At 51.5% G+C, this 18,594-nt stretch overlaps 1 protein-coding gene across 2 annotated transcripts; it reads left to right on the top strand.

Moving 5' to 3' along the window:
* The first annotated feature begins 1,208 nt into the window (after positions 1-1,208).
* Positions 1,209-10,633, top strand: NRN1 (neuritin 1). 2 transcript variants are annotated; one of them, XM_003897008.4, is made up of 3 exons: positions 1,209-1,907; positions 6,144-6,288; positions 9,417-10,633. In XM_003897008.4, the coding sequence occupies exons 1-3, from the start codon at positions 1,853-1,855 to the stop codon at positions 9,643-9,645; spliced, it is 429 nt and encodes a 142-aa protein (XP_003897057.1). In that variant the 5' UTR covers positions 1,209-1,852; the 3' UTR covers positions 9,646-10,633. The 2 variants fall into 2 exon arrangements, with proteins under 2 accessions (XP_003897057.1, XP_009202658.1); XM_009204394.4 differs by lacking the exon at positions 1,209-1,907 and adding an exon at positions 4,108-4,358.
* The last annotated feature ends 7,961 nt before the right edge of the window (positions 10,634-18,594 follow it).

The raw sequence follows: 18,594 nt of genomic DNA, 5'->3' as shown, positions 1-18,594 counted from the left end.
ACACCTCACGTCGCCAAGTGCTGCAATAGGACCCCCGCGGCTCCCCCTCAGCTCCTTACCCTCCATAGCCTGTCCTACCCCCGTTATTTTGCACCTTTCTCCCCCTTTCTCTGTCTATGCATCTCCAAATGTCTGAGTATGGGGACGGCAAATTTGGCCCTGGAGGGCACGCTGCCTGGAGAAGCAAATTCAATGCTTCTCCTTAATCCGTTTGCATTTCTACAGTTTGACAGCTTGACGTCCTCTAGTGTAGTTTGGCAAAATTTGGGGGGTCGTTTTCATTTTTCTCTCTCCACAGGCTTAAGGATTAAAGTTGGCCAATGCCTTCTTTAGCATTTTATTAAAGACGCTACAATTTAGACTTTTGTTTTTCTGTTTGGTGCAGAAGAAGGGAAGAAAACCAGAGCTTAAAGTCGTTTAGAAAGGAAAGAGCCCTGTTAATTTTTCGATTTTGACTCAAGCTGTGGTCGACAGCACCTTGCACCGAGCGCAAACCCAGCTGCAGAAGTACTCTGTTGCAGGGTAGGCAACACCCACACAGGGTCTGTGCCGAGCATCAAAAGACAGTGCAGGTGTGTGTGGGTCCGGGTGTGCGTGTGCGTACGTGATATACGTGTGTGCGTGTGGGTACGTGTGTGTGTAGTCCAACAAATAACCCCAAGAGGCGCATCAAGATTAGAAAGAAGTCCGCACACTAGTGCTTGCCTTGGAAATTTCCTAAAGCGCTGAGAGTTGATTGGTAAATCACTAGTATCCGAAAATTGTCGTATCAGACTCCTTCCCCGGTGCCCTACTCGCCCCCTAAAACAGGTGTCGCTGTGTCCCTTGAAAAGGCCTGTGGCCCGCTGGGGCGTCAGAGGTGGTAAAATTCACAGAGGACATTCGGTGTATATTTCTGGGGCCCCACGTGTGCAAACCAAACCCCCGGGGCCTGGGCGTGTGCGCGCGCTCGCATGCCTTGTGTGCGGGCGGGCATGGGGGCGCTCGGCGCGGCTGGCGGGTGTGCGCGCGCGCGTGTGTGAGTGTGTGTCTGTGTGCTCGTGCGGGGGGCCGGGCTGCGTGCTCACGCGCTGCAGGCTGCGCCCAGAGCTCAGCTGCTGGGTTGGAGAAAAAGAGGGTAGGCAAGCGCAGGGGGCGGGCGGCCGAGGAGGGCTTTCGAATTAATCGAGCCAGCTTAGCTGTTTTTCCCTCTCCCGCTCCTTTAAACCCCCCTGCTTCGTAGAGAGAGGGCTGCATTCTCTGTGGTGCTGATGGAGGAGGGGGAGCAGGTTGAAACAATCGAGTGGGCGCGCCAGGACTCCCCAGCTCCTGGCGGGGAAGGGAGGGGGAGCCCCTGTTCTGCGCAGGGAGGGGGCGGGGTTGGGGGGGCCCCCGGAACGAGGGAGAGGCAGGGGTGACCGCTAGAACAGGGAAGTGGTCACCCCCGGGAGGCAAAATTTCATTCAGATCGCACGTTAATTGGAGATATCTGATTAATTCCAGTTTCTGATGACTATAAATGGCGATTCTCTACCAAGGTGTCTATATTAAAAAAAAAAAAAAAAATCATTCCGTGTCATCCCCCACGTCAGGCCTGCTCGTGGGCGTGAGGCTGTACTTCCTCCGCCCCCTCCTAATGGAGTGAACCATTCCCAGCTCTCCCCCCCCCGCCTCTCTCTCTCTCTCTCTCTCTCTCTCTCTTTCTGTCTCTTCCTCGCTCCCTCTCTTTCTCTCCTCCCTCTGCCTTCCCCGTGCATAAAGTCTCTGTCGCTCCCGGAACTTGTTGGCAATGCCTATTTTTCGGCTTTCCCCCGCGTTCTCTAAACTAACTATTTAAAGGTCTGCGGTCGCAAATGGTTTGACTAAACGTAGGATGGGACTTAAGTTGAACGGCAGATATATTTCACTGATCCTCGCGGTGCAAATAGGTAAGTGGCCGCTCAGCCCGGCTGGAGATTGGAGGCGGGAGGCAGCCTGCCCCGGCCCGAAGCGCGGAAGGGGACTGGCGGGCCCGCGGCTGCCCCAGGGTGCGGAGAAGCCGGCAAACCCCCGAGGGTGGGGGCATCAGTTCCTGGGGACTAGCGCGTCCCAGATCGGTTTTTCCTAAAGCTATAGATTCCAAATGTTCGCCAGGAAATGTGTACGGCCGGACGTTTTCTGGACAGGGTCTTTTTCCACCTTTTTCCAAAGCACACATCCATTTTTGTTTCCCTTTCTGGGTTTAGACCAGGTTTGGTGCGCTCTGGGGCAATGTACTGGCTCCTGCGATACTGCAAGATATTATTTTGAAGAGTCTAAAGGTGAATGCAGGAACAAAATGGCTAGGCAGCCAGGACTGGAAAGTTTATGTGCAGAAAGCAAAGATATTCCAGGGCTCAGACTGCTGCATTTAGAACTTTGTCATTCTCCCGCCCCTCCTCCCCCCTATATCCTAGCTGCAGCGTTTGCACCGCTACCGCAGACCCTGCTGGTGGGCAAACCGAGAGTGATAGGGAACTCCAGACCATATATTTTAATATGCTTACCATTGAAGAGGATGAATTCAGCCAAATTTACGTAGATGTACTTTTCTAGGCGCATTTGTCTGCTACTTTACACATTGGTGTCTGTATTATATATATAGGAAAGGGTTAAGAAGTATTTGGAATATGTCATGTCGGGTGTTTGTTATTTTTGTTTGTTTGAGGTTGGTTGTGGAAGGATTTATTTACTCCCCATTTTATGTTAAGGAATGTTGAGTCGCAGTTACGCTGTCAAGGGTCTCTTAAAGTTCACATTTTTACCATCCAGAATGAAGAAAAGATATACAAGAGGGCACTAGAAAACCCTCTTCTCTGACGCGGGGTCAGAACATTAATTAACGTGGCCTAAAAGTGAAAGTGAAGCAGGTTATTAATAGAATGGACAACAGGGGGGAAAAAAAGAAACTCCTGAAACGGAATTGTTGCCTCCTATCAGTTCAGGCTGTGGCATTCTTTGCAGACAAATCCTTGCAGTATGGGGGGGAGGGGTGCTTTAGGTAATTGGTTTGGGACAAGAAAGGAGAATGCATAACATGTTTTTTCCATAAGAAATGTGAAGGAAAACAAGGTTTGGAGTTCTCTAGACATTAAAATGGATTCTTTACAGTGGGGTTTTATGCAACTGACATGATTTTGAGTATCTGATCTTCTTTTGCAGAAACATTATAAGGATTTTAGAGTGTGTGAATGCAGGATATTGGTGTTTTCCTTTAATTCTAAAAAACGACAATGCTTTAAATCTGGTTGTTTTGAATCTTTGACATTAGTGAAAAGTGCTGCTATAAATAATATTTCTAATGGCAGCAAATGCCTTAAATGTTGGAAATAAGTGAATGTGGCATTTTGCAATAAACCTTTGAATCTTTAGAGAGCAGGAGACAGGGTTGTTTTTGAGATAGAAATTTTAATCGGACAAGATTTGGGACTCTGTTTTCCCGGTAGGAAATAACCTTACTTTGAGAGGTTTGGAGGGGAAAAAAAAAAAAAAAGACGGTGGTCGTGCCTGAGGGACGCGTTTTGAACACATTAACCTCGGTCCGAAAATGACTATTTGTTGGCTGTGGAATTGAAATTGAGCGTATTTGTTCCCGAATGTCTGCCCTTTCCTGCACCAGAACCTCGGTCTTTATTAATTCATGGCTGGGAGCTGTCCCAAATCATTGACATTTGGCAAGAAAAGTGGGGGTTGGGGGGGCGGGGAGGTAGAAGAGTGTGGTGAACACGAAAGAAAACTCAGCAGGAGGAAATTCGGAATGAATGAGATGTCGAACGAATGAATGAACGGATGAAAACCGCACAAGAAAGGGACGGCAGAGAGGACAGGGAAGGAGCCCGGGTCACCCGCCAGAGCCTCGCCTAAGCGGAGTTCAGGAAGGACAGCGAGGGACACACGGGCTGCGACCTGCTGGGACGCGTGCGCCTGCAAAACCCGTCCCGCGCGCAGCCTCCCGGCCTCCCAGAGAAGGCTAGAGTCTAAGGAGTCACAGTTTTAAAAGACAGAAATGTTCACGACTTCTTATTTTACACACGCACACACTCACACATGCGCGGTGTGCAGGGTCTTCTCCAGCAGCTCCTGGGAAGATAACGTGACAAGAGAGCTCCCGCCCCCGGCGAGCCCCAATTCCCCTTAAAAAATGTCAGTGCATTTTAGGGGCTTCTTTCGCCACCGAGTTTTGGGAGTGTAGGCAGGGGGTGAGGAGAGACGTGGACGGGGAGATTGGACTTTATTTTATTTCGTTTCTTCGCTTCAAAGCTGTATTTCTGACATGCGTTATAGAGGAAGACGTGTGGAGTGTATTCCCACTTTGAACGAGTTCTATCAGAACAAAGATTCGTTTATTCTTAAGATTTTACGTGAGTGTTCGATTTGTTAGTATTATAGTCGCCAGGGTACTTAATTTTCGCTGTAAGGTGAACCCGGAGGTTTAAGAAGGTTTACGTATCTGCCCCAGGGGAGGTCGAAGTTAACCTTGGTCCCTTCCCCGGCGCTTCCCGTTCCGGATTAAAAAGCGCAAGGCCCGCCTCGCTCTTCCTGCAGCTCTTTGCAAATGGTACGTTCTCGGAAGCTGCTGCGGGTTCGGTCACCTTCCTCTTCGGCGTTTGGCCCGGCGCTCGGGGACAGGGACCTGCGTGAGGGAACGGGGGAGTGAGGTATCTGGTCCTCCCGGGACACATTCACACACAAACGCAGCCGCCAGAACGCGGCTGAGGACCAGGCCGGAGCCCAGGGTCGTGGGTACCAGTGCGGATTTCGATTCTGAGATTCACCCTTTCTTCCCCGCCCCAAAGCTGTGTTTTCCTGGCGCCCTCCCCGCGCCCGGGCTGCTTTGGGCCGCTGGGCACTCAGCTTCCAGCCGGGTTCGTCGGCCTCAGGGTGGAAAGAGGTGGCCACAGCCGCGCGACCGCAGCCTGGTGCCTGTCTCTCCGTCCCGCGCCTGGGGGCTTGGCCGCCCAGAGGTCAGGGGCTTGGGGCTTGGACCTTCGTGCGGCCTGTGTTTCCTCCTCCTCCTCCTCCTCCTCCTCCTCCTCCTCCTCCTCCTCCTCCTCCTCCCGCCGCTCAGCTTTTATCCCTGCCCGCTCTCTGCAAGGAGTCCTGAGCTGGGGCCGGGAGACCCGGGCCGCGGCGAGCTCACTTTCAGCAGCCAGGCTGGGACCAGGAGAACAGCCTCTCCCCGCTGCTGTCCAGAGTGGAGGCTGGCGTTTTGGCGGGCGGGTGGGTTGTTAAGGGTGTCTGGGGAGCTGAATGACTGACAGAGGAGGAGGAGAGAAGGAGGCCCGAGGTTCGTGGATCTGGCCTTTGCGGAGGTGACCCAGGCAGACTCATCCGTGACCCCGCCCGGCCTCTGGCCTTGTCTGCTCCAGACCACTCATCACCCGCGCCAGGTCTCAGGACGCCTAGGTTGCCCTCTTTCCAGTGGGGCGGGAAAGGGTGCATCCGAGGGTCTTACTCGGAATACAGAGTCCACGGTAGGCAATCGGTTTTATAATGAAACAATCCATTTCGGTGACTGCTGGTGGCTTCCGGGGACTATATTCGTTCATTCATTCAGCAGCGTTTGCTGAGCGCCCACCAAGGACAGAGCGCCAAGCCTGAGGCTTATTCGCGTGATGTGGCGTTGGGTTCAGCTGCGTGACCCCACGCCCTGCCGTCTCCCCACCCCGTTCTCGCCCCCGCACGCTGCAGCCGAGACCCCTTCTGTCACCTCAAAATGGAAGATCGCATTGTGAGAGCTGTGACAGGGCTTGCTGGGGAAGTGTTGGGAGACGAAGGAGGCAGTGAGGAGAAAGAGAAATAAAAGAGATGAGGGAGGTGAGAAGAGGGGGCGATGGAAACAGAAAAAGATATGGAGCGAGATGCGGGAGGGAGCTGGAGGAAAGGGATGGACTCACCTACCTCCCACCCACCCACACCTGCTCACGCACCGACAATCTGCACTAGTCGCAGCGTTAGCCGCAGGTCGGGCATTCCTGGGTCAAGTATTTCATTCACCTTTAACACTGGCGCGCCCCAAGGCTGGGTACTGGGAAAGGCCGCCCGATGCAACGAGGCCGCGCGGAGCCTGGGTCGCACAGGGAAGGGCAGTGGGGCGGCAGGGCGGGATCGTGGCGCTGCTGACCGGTGTTCCCTCCTCCCCGCAGCGTATCTGGTGCAGGCCGTGAGAGCAGCGGGCAAGTGCGATGCGGTCTTCAAGGGCTTTTCGGACTGTTTGCTCAAGCTGGGCGACAGCATGGCCAACTACCCGCAGGGCCTGGACGACAAGACGAACATCAAGACCGTGTGCACGTAAGTGTCCTTTCTGGCCGGTTGGACTTCGGTTTTGAGGGAGCTACTGAGGTCGGAGAGTGCCGAGCCTCCCCGCCTGCGCTCAGCGTTCAGCGCCAGCGCGAACCCAAATCTCCTCACTCTTGCCTTCTGGCTCCAACCCCCAGGCCTAGGACCAGGCCCCCGGGTTAGAACCTGCACTTCCCAAGGGGATCCCACAGCCCGGGGTGGGATATAGAGGAGGATCCTTCAACAGAGACCCAGTCCCAGCTCTACGCGGCCTCACAGGCTTGCACAGAGGTGCGCATGCTCAACGTGCTGGGACCCAGGGCAAGGGGCGTGAAGAGTTGCTACCGGTTCTTGATGCTGCAAAATCTCTCTGCCTCGTAGCAATCTTTATCATTCTTTTCTCTTGCGTGAACGAGCGAGCCAGGTATTCTCTGAAGAACAGTTAGTTTGGATTTGAGGGTTGTTTGGGGGTAATACTACATTTGCCTGAAGGGAAAGTCACTCGTCTCATCTGTCCATTTCTCCCGACATAACGCCCCTGTAATACACATCAAGGAAATGCCGGCACAGGCAAGGAGACACGGGTCCCCCTTCCTGTTTCTAGCAGACAGGCTGAAACACTGTCTTATTGTGTGCCAGTGACTTTACCCAAAAAGAGTAAGTCCAGGTGGTAGTTCAGTGATAGTCGCTGTTGAGTTTACAGCAGATTCCGAGGTTTGGAATAGCCACTCTCCTTGTTTCCCTCGCCCCCTTGCACATCGGCACAGTGTCCCCAGACCTGGACAGCTTCAAAGGTAAAGAGAGATGGGTAGGAGTTCATAGCCAGGCCCAGTGGTGTTTTCTCGGAGCTTGGCTGGAAAGCACTGCTCCCACTAGCAATAAGGTAACCAGCAGAGCACTACTGCAGTGGACCTGCAGCAATTTAGCTGCTGCAGACCTTAGAAAACACCCCCATCCTCTGCAACACACACTGTTTTATTTTGCAAAAAACAGCTGTGTTCCCCCACCCCCACAATAACGCTTCCAGTAAAGCCAAGGCAGGTTATGCCCCTTATTCCCTGAGGTTAGAGTGACTATTTTCTATGGCATCATTTGTATACTGTGAAGGCTCTCCTGTCTCCCCACCTGGGGCAAAAGGGAATGGTGGAAGGAGGGATGTTTGTTTAGGTTTTGATAACTTAAATGGGTGTCAATTTTGCTACTCGGTTTCCTGAATGCCCCAGTGCCTACTAGGAGCCACAGCGGCTGAGTGGCTAGTGCTTTCCTATCATGAAAGGAACAAAGGCATTTAATTCTAAAAGCCTTGTGATGGATAAGAATGTATCTATAAGGATAAGAAAAGGTTGCATATAGAACAGCTCCCGAATCCTCTGTCATTTGTTGGAACTTATTTATTCCAAGCTATTTTAATTTTAAGCAGAACTTTTGTCTTGGAAAACAGGAAAGTGAGAACTCCTCCCTGAGGTCACAGGCCATGGCTAGGTCCCGGCTCTACTCAGTTGGGGGAGCTGGTTGCTCAACACGGAGCTGAAGCCCACCTCTGCCCAGCCCCAGGTAGAGTCTATCCTTCTCTACCAGGTCCCTCAGGACTCTGCCCCCATCTGGGCATGCATGAAGAAAAGAGCAATTTAGGCGTCCTTTAGCAGGGGTGATTCCACAGACTCTCTGCAGGAAAGCTGTCCTCCCTGGGCCTCCTAATGTCCAAATATTGCTGTTTATTACAAGTTGAGGAACCTGGAAGCCCCATGTCCCTCCAGTACTCATAAATTAACACAGTGCCTGCCTTCAATGTGCTTACAGTCCAGGCCAGCGAGCAGAAGGGAAAGAGAGGAGAAAATACAACCAAACTGTGTGGAGGGCAGGCACCGGTAATCTGGTGCTCAAGGCTCAGGGGAGGTGGGGACCAGCTCGGAGTTACAGAGAGGCACAGATCGACCCAGCTCTGAAAGGAGACAGCGCCCCAGGAATCGATCACGGGTTGGGATTATATTTAGTCTCAGGATCTATTTTGGGTTTTCAGAAGAAAGGGGGACAATCAAAAGGGACAGGTTGGATGAAGGTTGTGGGGGCGGGTCTAGGAGCTGAGCCTGGGAGGAGGAAGTGGTTGAGTTAGGCGCCGGTCTCCGGGAACTGACCGCCAGAGGAGGACAGAATGTGGGGGGGTCCTCGAGGGTTGGCAGCGGTGGGCACCACGCCCTCCCCGCAGTTTCGGCCTTGGGGGCTGGCGCTACACCCTGAAAACTGTGGGGAGGAAGCCCCATGAGGCCCAAGCCCAAGGAAAAGACTGGGGAGGGAGAAAGAGGAGGGACCCAACGCGCAAGCCTGGGGCACTGGGATTTGCAAGAGCAGATGAAGGCTACGAAGCCGGCCCCAGGTGCTTGGCCACTAACACTCACCGAGCCGGGGGAGAAGAGAGGCAGGCAGGAGTCTCCAGGCCGAATCTGAGCCGGGGACTGTGGAGAGCAAGGAGGATCGAGGCAGGCTGGGGGGAGGAGGAAGAGGAAGTGGGGAACAGAAGAGAGGAAAGCAGACGGAATGGAAAAAGAAAGAAAGGGAAAATAAGGAGAATGGAAAACAAAAGGAAGAGGTAGTGGGTGGAGGGAAAGAATGAGGGCGAAGGCGAGAGTACCCCGGCGTGGAGAAGGAGGGAGACAGAAGGGGCTTGGGGGAGGAGAATGTAAGAAGCCCCGAGGGGAGGGCAGTGCTCAGAGCTAGTAACCCGTCTTGCAAGCTAAGAGGCATTAATGGGCGGCAGCTTGCGAGGCTTAGCACTGTTTTCCTAGCTTTCCCGGAGGAGGGCGAGCAATCTGTTTGCGGAGGCCGAGGTGCCAGCGCGCCGCAGCGGGTGCACGACCCGGCTCCCGGCTGCCGAGTCCTCTCCCCGCATCTGGAAGGGAAAACCAGGCAGGAGGGGGCGTCCCCCCACCCCCGCTTTAGACAGCCGCTTCTGGCGTAGGCGGAGGTCCCACGAGTCCCGACCTTGCGCAGCCCAGACGCCAGGGCGGTGAAGAGAAGGTAGGGAGGGGACACCCTGGGAAGTTTGCGGGGCCGCGAGCGGGGAGGCGCAGGGGTGCAGGCCCGGGGTCCTCCCGGCGCCCCAAGTGAACCTGCTTCTTCTGTTTTGTTCTGTTCCTCACCAGATACTGGGAGGATTTCCACAGCTGCACGGTCACAGCCCTTACGGATTGCCAGGAAGGGGCGAAAGATATGTGGGATAAACTGAGAAAAGAATCCAAAAACCTCAACATCCAAGGCAGCTTATTCGAACTCTGCGGCAGCGGTAACGGGGCGGCGGGGTCTCTGCTCCCGGCGCTCCCCGTGCTCCTGGTGTCTCTCTCGGCAGCTTTAGCGACCTGGCTTTCCTTCTGAGCGTGGGGCCAGCTCCCCCCACGCGCCCACTCACACTCACTCCATGCTCCCGGAAATCGAGAGGAAGATCCATTCGTTCTTTGGGGACGTTGTGATTCTCTGTGATGCTGAAAACACTCATATAGGATTGTGGGAAATCCTGATTCTCCTTTTTATTTCGTTTGATTTCTTGTGTTTTATTTGCCAAATGTTACCAATCAGTGAGCAAGCAAGCACAGCCAAAATCGGACCTCAGCTTTAGTCCGTCTTCACACACAAATAAGAAAACGGCAAACCCACCCCATTTTTAAATTTTATTATTATTAAATATTTTTTTTGTTGTTTGGCAAAAGAATCTCAGGAACGGCCCTGGGCCACCTACTATATTAATCATGCTAGTAACATGAAAAATGATGGGCTCCTCCTAATAGGAAGGCGAGGAGAGGAGAAGGCCAGGGGAATGAATTCAAGAGAGATGTCCACGGACGAAGCATACGGTGAATAATTCACGCTCACGTCGTTCTTCCACAGTATCTTGTTTTGATCATTTCCACTGCACATTTCTCCTCAAGAAAAGCGAAAGGACGGACTGTTGGCTTTGTGTTTGGAGGATAGGAGGGAGAGAGGGAAGGGGCTGAGGAAATCTCTGGGGTAAGAGTAAAGGCTTCCAGAAGACAGGCTGCTATGGTCACTGAGGGGTTAGCTTTATCTGCTGTTGTTGATGCATCCGTCCAAGTTCACTGCCTTTAATTTTCCCTCCTCCCTCTTGTTTTAGCTGTTACACACACAGTAATACCTGAATATCCAACGGTATAGATCACAAGGGGGGGACGTTAAATGTTAATCTAAAATATAGCTTAAAAAAGATTTTGACATAAAAGAGCCTTGATTTTAAAAAAAAAAAAAAGAGAGAGATGTAATTTAAAAAGTTTATTATAAATTAAATTCAGCAAAAAAAAGATTTGCTACAAAGTATAGAGAAGTATAAAATAAAAGTTATTGTTTGAAATGGGGGTGTCGTTTGTTTCCTACCCCAACCTGCTTCCTTGGCCCAGTTCTCAGGGTACGCGGAGGGACACAGGATGCCAGTGACAAGCTCACCTCTTCAGGAAGCCGCTGGAAACCTGCCATCTTCAAGCAGACCCTCCTCACTTAAGCCACTTGGCCACTTCCCCAAAACCCTGCTTCCTTAAAAAAGAGAAAATGAAAGTTGTTTTTAAATTAATTATTACAAAGCAGAGATTCGTTCTATTTGAGGTTTACAGAAACTGAGCTTGCTCGCACAGGCAGACAATGCCAGTGGCCGGCCGGCTGCCCCCGCCTGAGGCGGGTCGGAGCCCTAACCACCATCCTTGCAGGCCTGGCCCTAACCACGGTTCGCCTCTTCCTCTGTGGTGGCCAGAGGCAGCTTGCGAAGGAACCGCCATTAAGGGCTCCAGCAGAGGGGCCGAGAGGCTGTGTTCCCCGGCAGGGATCAGGTGAATCCTTTCATAATTAATAAGATAGCTCAGCTGAAATGGCGAGGAGACGGGCCCTATTGATCTGGCAGTGGGGCTGCTTCCACCTCTCCTATTTATAGGCCCCGCATGGCCTTACGGAGAAGTAAACATTCCGGAGTAAACAGGTGCAGAGGCTACCCGGGTCCGGGGGCTGTAGGCCTGGAGTAGGCGGGGGGGGGGGGGGGGGGGGGGGGGGGGAAAGAACTGCATGTAGGTCTATGGGTTCAGAGAAATCGAAATCTGAGTTCTTGGAGAAGGTGGCTGTGGGAGGAAGCTGCGGGGGCCCTGGGGGTGGGAGGAAGGGAGGAGAATAGAGGGAGACCGAGGGGGCTGCAGCAGGTTCCTACACGGAGAAGCCCGCCGTCCGCTGCGGGGAGGGTGCGCCCGGGCTCTGAAATGCAATGTGTAAACAATCGCTAGTGTAACAGTTCATAAATCAAACCCAGTGGGTCGCAGCCCAATCTGCATTCCCCCCACGGATTGAATTCCAGCAACACATGCGTCCCTGCGCCCGGAGCGCTGGAAGCTGCAACGATTCTTAATGGCAGCATATATTACGGCCGCGCGCTCACGCACGCGCCGCTCGGGGCCTCTCTGGGGAATCGTTTCGCCCGCTAACTCCCACCCAGTCCCCTCCTCGGTCGATCCCGGGTTCTCCTTCAAAACCAAAGCAGAACCTCGCTACCTGCGAGGGATGGTCACCCGCCAGCAAACGCTCGGGGTTTTGGAAAATAGTTGCATTTTGTTGGTTTCCTTTCAATGGTTATTTTCGGTCTGCGTATAAATAGGATGATTCTAACTTGAGTTCAACCCCTGGAATTCAAATTAGAATGTCTGTGCTTATCTTAAATACGAATCTATGTAATGAGGAGGAGGAGAACCAGGATAAAGAGGGAGGGTCTTCTCCAGTTTTGCCATCATAGCACGCCGCCTCCTATCACTATCTTTTTCTCTGCATATTGGGGGCAAACAAGTGCTCACAACCAAGCCCACTGCTTGTCAAAATAAAAGGCAGGCGCCCTTCTGCTCCGACTGTGGGGAGAAGGGAGACCCCCACGACCCGCAGAGGACGCCCCTCCCCTAGCAGCGCGGGCTTCCCACTCAGAAAGCAATCTCCTGCAAGATCTAGGAAGAGGCAGGCTGAGGGCGGGGCAGAAGGGGCGAGGGGGCGGGGACTGGGAGCGCGGGCTCTTTTGCTCTCCCAACAGGGTTCTTCTCTAGGAACCCCTGGCTCCTACTGCGGTTCCGACTGCTTCCCAGGCGGGGCCGCCCTAGAGGAAGGGCGCCCTCTCCCCTCTCTCAGCCCCTCTACGCGCTTCCAAGCCCCCACGCCACGGAGTCCCAGGTCGCCCCGGGAATCTCCAAACCTTATTGTCCTGTCTGGGGCTCCCTTGCCTGTCCCAAACCGAGGGCCACGCTTACGCGAGCACGGAGACATCCCTGGGAATGCAGGGCCGCTAGTCTTGGAAAAGCAGGCTTCTGCAACTGGAGCGTTAGAGAACGTTTCTTCTTCTTGTGGTGATTGTTTAGATTATTATCGCACCGTCTTCGACTATAATTTGCTGTTTAATCGTGATGACATCTCCATATGTTCGTTGATGTTATCTGTTTTAAGCAGCAAAGCGGCTAGCCTTGTTGGCAGTGCAGGGAGATGACATTAACCAAGGCAAGCATGCCCCATTGATGAGGTGGTGGGAGTATTGGGAGTGGGACGGAGTGGGCTTGACGCACAGAGGACATCGTCATACCTATCTCCTCCCCATGTCGGAGCAGCCTCTCCGTATCTTCTCACCGCCCGTGGCTCTTCAAGTGGCCCACTCAGGCTGGCTTCGAGCCTTTGAGGAGCTGTTGGGATTAGAGAAGGACCTCCTTCATCACATCCCCTGTCCGAGTAGGTTCAAGACAACGCAGTTCACTTGAGTGCAGTGTCTTACAATCCTTATTGTGAACATGTCAGGCCAGCTCCAGAGCCCGGCCTGGGCCCAAGGAAGTCCAGGGCCCGTGGGAAAGGAAATCGGAGGGAGGGAGGAAACTGGCAAGAGAAAAAGGACTCGCGCCTGGAAAATGGGGGACACAGGGAGAAAGGAGGGGGGGGAAGATCCGGAAGTAGAGTTAGAAGGGAAGAGAGGTGGGCGATCACCTGAAACACAGAAGGAGATGATGGAGAAACTTGGAGACGGAGATAGAGCTCTGGGCCAGAGTTAAGGAACAAAGATGACCTCGGTACTTATTTTCATTCAGGACCCCCAGAGAAGCAAATGAGCACAAGAATCTCGACACAGGTTCTCCTTCAGCGGATCCAGAGATCTTTCCACTGTAATCAGAACCCCAGAGGGCCAGGGCCGCAGGGGCCTGGAGTGTTGGTGCTGGACGGACCGAGGCAGGAGCGCCAGCCCCCAGGCCTTTCCCGAACCCCACCCCAGGAAATCCGATGAATCAGGCAAAGATGGAACCAGAGATTTCCCCCTTGCCGAATTCTCCCTCAAATATCAGGAAGGTATTCAACCATTCTCTCCTCGCCACCCCCACTTTTCCCTACAATACGCGAACTCTAGCTTTGCTCGCCGGCTGTCCATCCTCTGGAGCGGTCTATCGCCCGACCCAGGGGCACTCGAGGGAAGGATCCCTGGATCCCTGACCACTCAGAACACCTACCAAGGGAAATCAAAGCGTTGGTCTCCTCCCCATCACCGCCCCCCGCCCCCCGCCCCCCTCCCAGACGTGAAAACGAAGTGGTGAGGTGGGGGTTGGTGGGGGACAGGAATGGGAAGGAGCAGCTGAGGATGCCTGCTTCGGGCTCCGGAAGACACCCCACCCCCATCTCCACACCGGGTCCCAAGTCATTGTACCTCCCTAGGCTAGGGAGTCTAGGAACTTTGTAATCCTGTAGCTTGTGGTTCCCCCACCAACCCCTCCACTACCCAAGAGAAGAACAGTATAGAGAAAGCACCCCCTGCAGAGGCCCTTTTGGAGGGTAACGCCTGGGCAGCCTCCGCCCCCAAACCCGAATGCCGGCGTGAGAAAAGCGAACCCAAACCCTGCCCAGCCCCAGGAGACGAACCTCAGCTTGGCCCCACCGAACTCCGGCGATGCTGGCACGCGCACGGAGAAGGCGCTTTCTCCCCACTCCACCCCCACCGGGTGAGGGGAGGACAGTGTAATCTTTCTGTCCAGATTTGAGCCCTGGAAGGACGCAGCCTTCAGTGTGGCTTCCAAGAGCCAGGACTTCGGAGCTGGAAGACTTCTGTGCCCACCTGCATGACCATGGACGGGTTACTGAACCCGGCTATACCTCAGTTTCCTCCTCTGTAAAATAACGATAATCACACTTACCTCATAGGATTGTACCTTGTATCAAATGAGATAGTATAGGTAAAGTTCTTTCAGACAACATGCCAGTTACCTCCTGCTAGGTGTTACTAATTTAATTTCCTCAGGTGGATCTCACCGAATTCTTCAAAATAACCTTGAGAACCTCATTCTTTTAATATTTTGGGAGCAGCTATTCTTTATGGTAAAGCGTTTTAAATTCCTCTTACTACAGACTACTACCCAGTGCTCCATGGTCCTCTCTGGCCTTCTCAAAGGATGCTCTAGATAAGCTCCTTGGGTTCAAATAGCTAGGTCGATCAACAATGACTGCGTCCCGACTCTACTCCACCCCACCCCGCTCAGTGTCCAGGCCAGACTCCTGGCTTTTCTTTCTGCAAACCCCCAACTGGAGTGGCCAGGTTCTTCCAGCGCACGATTTCTTCTCTATCTTCCTTCACAACTTCTCTTCCCTGCCTCTGCCCTCACTCCCGCCGTTTATCTTAAATTCCTCTCCCAACATTGAAAAATGTAATGAAGTTATTGTAATAATGAAGCAATTCCAGAGTATAGAGAGGGAAGAAAACATCTTCCCTCCACTAATAAATGGTAGCAGGCTGATAAGTGTTCTTCCATGCCTTTCCCCGCTGCTATACACATATACACACATGCATATATGGAGGTTGGCTTTGGGTTTTGCTTTATTTCATTTTTGCAAAATTGTAATATGTATTTCTCTGCAACCAAATTCCTCAAGAGCAATCGTTAAATATCTCCTTTTAAATGGTTACATAATTCCTTCTATTGATGGATATTTAAGTTTTTCAAGGTTTTTTATTTTTTTGTACTGTATAAGTATTGTGTTCATAAATATTCCTGTTCAAACAACATTATGTACCAGCATTTTTATTTCTTCAATACAATAGGTTTGGTCAAAGTTGAAATGCTGGGCAGAAAGTTATGTATGTGTGCTTTTAATTTGAAAAGATGTTTGTTTACTTTCCCAAAGGATGTGGAGTTTCCCTGCATCCTTATCAACACTGTATGCTGACACTTTTTTGCCTCTTTTGTCAACCCAGTAAGTAACCTTGCTGCTCTGGAAGGTCAGGCTGTCCTGCCATCTGCATTAGGTTCCTTGGGTCCCTCTCAGGCCCTGATCACCACCAGAGTGTCCTGCACTAGTGGGGAAGGGCCAGCTGGACTTTGGGTCCCCCTCCCCAGGAGGAGTGGCAAGGGCTGCACAGGGAGTGACTTTTGTGCAGTCAGGCATAATTAGTACTGGAAGACCCTGGCTTTCATCGTCTAATCTAATCAAAATGCCTTGGGGAGTTTAGGGCTTGGACCACGCTGGGCTGGCTCAGCGAGTGATTGTGAACTGGCAGAGGTGGAGCTTAGCTGCGTGTCTCCCCACTGCTCCTGCAGCTTCCATTCAGGACACTCAGCCTGAGCCAGCTCTGCACTGAGGCTGCGATCCCCTGGCCTGTCTGCAGTGGAGGGCCAGCGATGGAAGGAGGCAGCAAAGGAAAAGAAAACAGCAACCACGGAACAAGGGTGGCAAAGATGACAGCTGAACTTTTCTTTTCCTCTCCCACCCAGAGAGCCTGAGAGGCTTCTATGAGCAGGATCCAACCCAAGGAGAGCAATAAGGAAGGCTGAACCACCTGGGGGGGGTTCAGGGTACAGAGATCCAGATCATACTGTCTCTTCTCATCACTCCCACCCCACCACATTTACTGTAACTTTTTAAAAAACTAACTTTCATTGAGCACTTACTACCTGCGAGGTGTTATGGAAAGCTTTGCAAACATCATCCCATCTCCTTCGCAATTTCTATAAGAAGATTGTATTATCCCCATTTTGCAGATGATGAGCTGAGGTTTGGAGAGAGGTTAGTAACTTGTCCAAGACCAGCAAGTAGCAAGAGCGAGAGCTGACCTTTGAACGCTAATCTGTTTTGGGAACCTGCTTTAAGAGATTCCTTCGCTTTGCTTGTTCTATTAGTATTTTGAGGCAAAGAAACACAAAGTAAAAACACAACAACAAAGAACTGTGAGTCCTGTGGTAAGCAGAAAAATGTCCCTGCAAAAATGTCCATGGCTCAATCCCTGGAACCTGTAAATGTGTTAGTTAATGTGGTAAAAGAGAATTAAGGTTGCAGGTGGAATTAGACTGCTAAATCGGCTGCCTTTAAAATAGGGAGTTTATCCTGGATTGTCCCTAGTGGCCAATGTAATAACAAAAGTCTTTAAAAGTGGAAGAGGAAAAAAGAAGAGGTCAGAGTCATATGATGGGAAGATTCAACCCCCCCGTTGCTGGCTTTGAAGATAGAGGAAGAGGCCAGAAACCAAGGAATTTGGGCAGCCTCTAGAAACTGGAAAAAGCGAGAAAACTGATTCTTCCCTAGTGCCTTCAGAAAGAAATGCACCCCAGCGATTTCAGCCCAGTGAAACCCATGTCAGACTTCTGACCTTCAGAACTAATGGCAAGATAATAAAATCATATTAGTTAGGCCACCAAATTCATGGTAATTTGTTAAAACTGCAAATAGAAAACTAGTACAAGTCATTATTCGCACGGTACCAATTTAGTTAAGGGAATACATCACACCAGAGAGGCCTGGGCGTTCAGGATGTGCGTGTACTATAGGGATTTCTCAGGGCCCTTCTTTGTCCGTGTGTGTATTCAGAGGAGGCAGCCGCTTCGTTTCAATCTGGGGTGATGGTGTTTGTGAGAAAAAGAAGACATGGAGAATGAATTTCTAAGGACAAACAAAAAAAAGTGTGTTGATTTTTCACAATGTCTTGTCATAGAATCTTTTTTATTTTTCCCCCTTGTTGTGCTCCTTTTAGCTGCAAGAGCTTCCTATTTGCTTTCTTTCCCTCTAGTAATTTAATGGACATGCAGTTCTATTAAAGGAGTTCTTAGTTTCTGTAACCATCACAGGCCTGCCCAGATGTGAAAAGTCCATCGTCACGGTGATGGATGACTTGAGATACATTCATGAAAAATCTATCACCAGGTAGTTATTCTCTTGATGAATCGCAGCGACTAATATTAGCTACATACCTCATCACCTGGGCAAATCACATGTTGAATTGGTTTTAATGGGAATGGCATTTCCACCCTTTACATTTCCCAGGATACAGAAGGAATGGGTTCAGTCTCTATGGAATGCCTGGAATGAATCCCTTGCTGTGGATGTGGTAAGAAGGGAGAAACAAAGGAAGACACCAAACCAGAAAAGCCTCAGGCAGCCACTACCTTTCACATGGAGAGACACTCCTTAGAATAGTCCAAGTCCCTAGTAAAGAGGAGAAGGGAGAAAAGCACATGTTTGTCCATCCTTGATTTGTTAATCAAGTCACAAATTGCTTTGTTTACATTAAGACACCACCATGGGAGTCTCTTCTTGATTAAGAAAGAAGCAACACCAAACAAGCAAGCCTGTGGGGATGCCAGGCTGGATAATTAACTTCAAAGCACCTTCCTGACCTGGTTGCCACAGACTGCAGTGCCTGGGCCTGCCTCAATCTTTCCATTTCCTGGGAGGGTCAGCTGAGATTCAGCAAGTGACTATAAAAAATGGCTCTCATAGTCCTTAAAGTCCTCTGCTTGCCTCCTCAGGTTGTCACCAAAAACAAGTTGGATTGTGTTCTCCCTGAGGCAGGGAGAGAGATCCCAAGCAAAATGGGTCATTTAACTCTGGCCAAACACAAATTCTTCAAAACAGACAACTTTGAAGGGGATAAGGAGCATCAAAGCGCACAGGAGGCACATCCATCAATCCCTGTCCAGAGACCGGATGGTCCAGTCATGCGACGGCCAGGCCTCCTGGAGGCTTCTGTACTCTCAGCCGGCCTGGCAGTCATGTTGGTATCATGTACACCTTCTACCTTTCACACTGCACCGTTTGTGCAGCATGTTTTCCTGTGTAACCATTCTTCTCCCATCCTCTTGTAATATTTTCTGCTCTTTGGAACATAACATGGGGAAAACTGCATTTCCTCACTGCTTTGTTTATTGGGGTTGTTGTATATTGTTTCCTATTTCTGAAGAGCCCTTGGACACTTTTACAGATAGCAGGGAAAAATGCCTCCAACTCTGCCCAAATCTTTATCTTCAGGAGTCACTATAAATTCAGATCCAAAATGTGCTTGTGTGT

The sequence above is a fragment of the Papio anubis genome, chromosome 6 (genome assembly GCF_008728515.1).
Source record: "Papio anubis isolate 15944 chromosome 6, Panubis1.0, whole genome shotgun sequence".
NCBI classification, from domain to species: domain Eukaryota; kingdom Metazoa; phylum Chordata; class Mammalia; order Primates; family Cercopithecidae; genus Papio; species Papio anubis.
The sequence above is the reverse complement of the archived record's forward strand: the minus strand, read 5'-3'. Positions and strand labels throughout refer to the sequence as shown.

Coding starts and splice junctions, on each gene's coding strand:
- NRN1 (XM_009204394.4), top strand. CDS start 4,271: ATGCGTTATAGAGGAAGACGTGTGGAGTGTATTCCCACTTTGAACGAG. Junction 4,359..6,143: donor GTTTATTCTTAAGATTTTAC/GTGAGTGTTCGA, acceptor TCCTCCCCGCAG/CGTATCTGGTGCAGGCCGTG. Junction 6,289..9,416: donor AACATCAAGACCGTGTGCAC/GTAAGTGTCCTT, acceptor GTTCCTCACCAG/ATACTGGGAGGATTTCCACA.